At 47.6% G+C, this 4,043-nt stretch overlaps 1 protein-coding gene across 1 annotated transcript in view; it reads left to right on the forward strand.

Annotated features, from left to right (window-relative positions):
* RHOU (ras homolog family member U) overlaps positions 1-4,043 on the forward strand; it is a 14,923-nt gene that overhangs the window by 1,290 nt on the left and 9,590 nt on the right. Inside the window, exon 2 of the mRNA XM_010833170.1 lies at positions 3,648-3,869. Coding sequence (XP_010831472.1) covers positions 3,648-3,869 — 222 coding nt within the window. The remainder of the gene's footprint in view (positions 1-3,647; positions 3,870-4,043) is intronic.

Here is a 4,043-nt window from a genome sequence, read left to right on the forward strand (position 1 = left end):
GTCAGTGGGGATGGGGTAGATGCTGGAAGACCCAGAGGTGGAGCTCCGGTGTGGTAGGTGAATGTGTACAGGTGGGCTGGAGAGCTACATAGGTACCAGATCTTAAGAGAGGAAAAAAATTTTTTCCCACAAATGACAGTATTTCCCAAACTTACCAGATACAAAGGAAACATTGCACAAACTGTGCCATCCTGGTAGATACAGATGGGAGTACAGGAGGGCTAAGGCATCCTCAGAGACTGGAGAAATGGTCTTTCTTATTAACTGCTGCAGGACTCATGTGTTCTCAAAATATTTTATAAAACAGAAAACAGTAGCCTACTATTTTCCTTGCATGATGTAAAGTGTGGGGTATAAAGATAAACAAAATAAAGTTCCTGACCTCCTGGGGCTTGAAAGGGAGACAGACAGTAAACAAACAAGAAAATACATTAGATGATCTATTGATTTATTGTGGATTCACTGATTGACCGTACACTTGGAGGGGCTTCCCACAGCCCTGGTCTCGGTCAGCACTGAGTTCCAGGGCCCCACCCCCATCTTTGGACTTGATACCATGGACTGCAGAAGAGCCTACTAATAGTGAACAATTAGTTCTGGGGATTTTAGGTAAGGCTGCAGGGGGTTGATTAAATTGGCTCTAGAAAGATGGGCCAAAATAAGTGGAATGGGACAATACTTGACATAGAAAAGGGAACAAAGCAAAGTCAGTGGCTACGGGATACAAAAACTACCATATGGCTGAAGGCAGGGGAGACCCACATTTTGTAGGGCCTGAAGCGGATCATATTTGGGGCCCTTATTTAAGAGAAAGGATAAACATTTAAGAATAGAAAATTAGGTACAAAAATATTGATTTAAAATGAGACATGCATCACAATAAGCTATGCACTTTAAAAGGCCAACAGACACCATAAACTTTAAAAGTATCCAGAAGAAAACATTTAATACACCTCCTGACACACATGGATCATACTATTTTTTCCCACATTTTTTGGCTGCACAAGCTCCCCCAAACTTTACTGAGGGTCTAGATTACAGTGAAAAATTGTACATATTTAAGGTGTACAACTTGATGATTTGATGTACAGATATATTGTGAAATAGTCACCTGCGTGTGTGGTGTGTGTTTGTTTTGAGAACGCTCAGAATCCACACTTAGTAGATGTAAGGGTACAATACAATATTGCTAACTCTAGTCACACGGGTGTGCATTAGATCTCCTGAATGTATTTATCTTGCATAACTGAAACTTTGTGTCTCTGGAACACCACCTCCCCCACATCCCCCTGCTGCATGCCCTTTCTCAATTCTATAATTTTGTAATATGTAAAGAACAATGAAAACCTATTTCACTTGCTGGTGAACTTGCTGTTTGTGGTCCCGAGACAGGTTTGCATCCTCACAAACACAGGAGTTCACCTCAATTCTATTTCATGTGATTTCCTTCAAAAACGTATGGTGCCTGAATAAATGCACATGCTGCATTTAGAGTTTATTCCTGCCAGGAACTTCCATTTTGACCAGGTGTAGGTGGGAGAGCCACTATCCCTCTCACAACTGTTGTTTAGTCCTTAGTCATATCCAACTCTTTGCGACCCTATGGACTATAGCCTGCCAGCCTCCTCTGTCCATGAGATTTCCCAGGCAAGAAGACTGGAGTGGGTTGCCATGCCCTCCTCCAGCGGATCTTCCCAATGCAGGGATTGAGCCCGAGTCTCTTACATCTCCTGCATTGGCAGGCGGGTTCTTTACCACTGAGCCACCAGTGAAGCCCCCTCTAACAATACTGTGTACTTTTTGATGGAAAGGATAGCCACAAACTAGTTTTTGGCTTCAAGAAGGTACATCCCAAACTCTAGAAAACCTCGTGTTTTCTACTGGAACCAGTGCTGGGGAAAGTGGGAAAGTTCAGATAGAAACCTGCAGGCACATTACTGGCCACCATTTCTATGCCCAGACGGCAAGAAACAAGGTAACTACACAGGGGAGTCGAAAATTACACAAATACATCCCATCAGTGTGAGGGCTGTGGAGAGGCAGGCCAGGTACCCAGGTGCTCATTCTCTGGGTCAGGTAATTGCAAGGTTGGTACCTTGAATTTTGCTCCCTTGGCTCCTTCCTTGTCTGACTTTAGTCCCAGCTCTGTATCCATTAAACCCAAATGAAATGTCTAAGTTCACTTTCCTTGGCTTGATGCTCAGAATGTCCCCTGCCACATCAAAGCCATTCAATATGAGAAGTTAGAATTGAAACAACATTGGGCTTTGTTGGTAGTGATTAAAATATATGAATTTTTTTCATATAAACTTTTGTCAATTTTTGCAGAATTGTGTTCACACTGCTAGGGCCCCCAGGGAGGTTCTCTGCAAATGAGGGCCCTGAATTCAAGCCTTCAGCCTCTTGACAAATCCACCCCTGCATTCCCACCACAGCCACACTTCCAAGGCTCAATTTATTACTCTGGCTTGATTTTGCTTTAAGGACACTGGGTAAGAAACAACTCAGGCTCTGGAGCCAGAGTGCTTGAATCCTGGCACTGCCACTCCCTAGCTTGTGAGACCTCAGCATTTTATCTAGTACCCCTGTGCCTCAGATTTTCTCATCCTGTACCCATAAAATGGGCTTTCCCCATGGCTCAGAGGTTAAGAATCTGCCTGTAATGCAGGAGACCAGGGTTCAATCCCTAGGTCAGGAAGATCCCCTGGAGAAGGAAATGGCAACCCACTCCAGTATTCTTGCCTCGGAAATCCCATGGACAAGAGGAGCCTTGTCGGCTTTGGTCCATGGCGTTGGAAATAGAGTCGGGAACGACTGAGAGACTAACACTTTCACCCATAAAATGGGTATAAGTAATGATGAGATGACAGTAACTAGCTCATGCAGTGGAGAAGGCAATGGCAACCCACTCCAGTACTCTTGCCTGGAAAATCCCATAGACGGAGGAGCCTAGTAGGCTGCAGTCCATGGGGTCACTGAGAGTTGGACACGACTGAGCAACTTCACTTTCACTTTTCACTTTCATGCATTGGAGAAGGAAATGGTAACCCACTCCAGTGTTCTTGCCTGGAGAATCCCAGGCAGGGAAGGGGGAGCCTAGTGGGCTGCCGTCTATGGGGTCGCACCGAGTCAGACACGACTGAAGCGATTTAGCAGCAGCAGCAGCAGCTCATGCAGAGTGCTTACCAGTGTCCTGTATATAAGAAAGGTCCAACGTTTATTAGTTGCTGTGACTTTTATTATCAGTATCACTATTCCTACTCACAGTATGAGCCTCTTCTCACACCACAGCATAAATCTCTGGGAAACTTTGCGTCTAGACTATGCCCACAAAGGTTTCCCTGTCTTTCCGATGGATTGTTGACTAAATATAGAAGGGAGTCAGAGAAAAACGGATTTTTTTTTCCCCTAAATAATACCAATGTCACCAAAATACATTTACGTAGATGAAAGAATTGGGGTTATAAAGACATCTGTTGGTTCAGGGCATGCTCAAGAGAAAGTCACACTAGCATTAACAGTGGACCTGCGTTCCTTTGCTCCCAAATGATAGAAGAATACGTTAGAAGGATCAAAATCACACGATGGGCTTCGGCTACATAAAAGTTGCCTATTAACTCTGCCTTCTTCCGACGACTGTCGCCCAGGCCCTGCACTGCCGCCTTGGGTGGAACGCTGTGGCCTGCGAGGCAGGGACCGCTGGGAGGAGGGGGCGCAGGGCCGGGAGGAGCAGGGCAGTCGTCGGGCACTTGGGCGCAGGAGGCGGGACCGCGAGCCCCTCTGCGGTGGCGGCAGTGTCGGCGCCGGGAAGCCTCCCTCCGTGGCCTGGTTCCTCGGCACTTCCCAGATTGGGCATCTGGGGTTCCCCCGTGGGTGTCGGGGTCCCTGCACCGAGTCGCGGTCCCGCCCCAGCGCGCGCGGCTCCGGCTCTAGCGCACCACACGGCGCTCAGACGGGGGCGCTGTGGGCCCGACGCCCGGACCTAGCGGCCGCTCCGCCTTCTCCCCGCGCCCGCCCCCCGCGCGCCGGGCCGCCGGGAAGCA

The sequence above is a fragment of the Bison bison genome, unplaced genomic scaffold, assembly GCF_000754665.1.
Source record: "Bison bison bison isolate TAMUID 2011002044 unplaced genomic scaffold, Bison_UMD1.0 scf7180017863017, whole genome shotgun sequence".
Classification (NCBI taxonomy): Eukaryota; Metazoa; Chordata; class Mammalia; order Artiodactyla; family Bovidae; genus Bison; species Bison bison.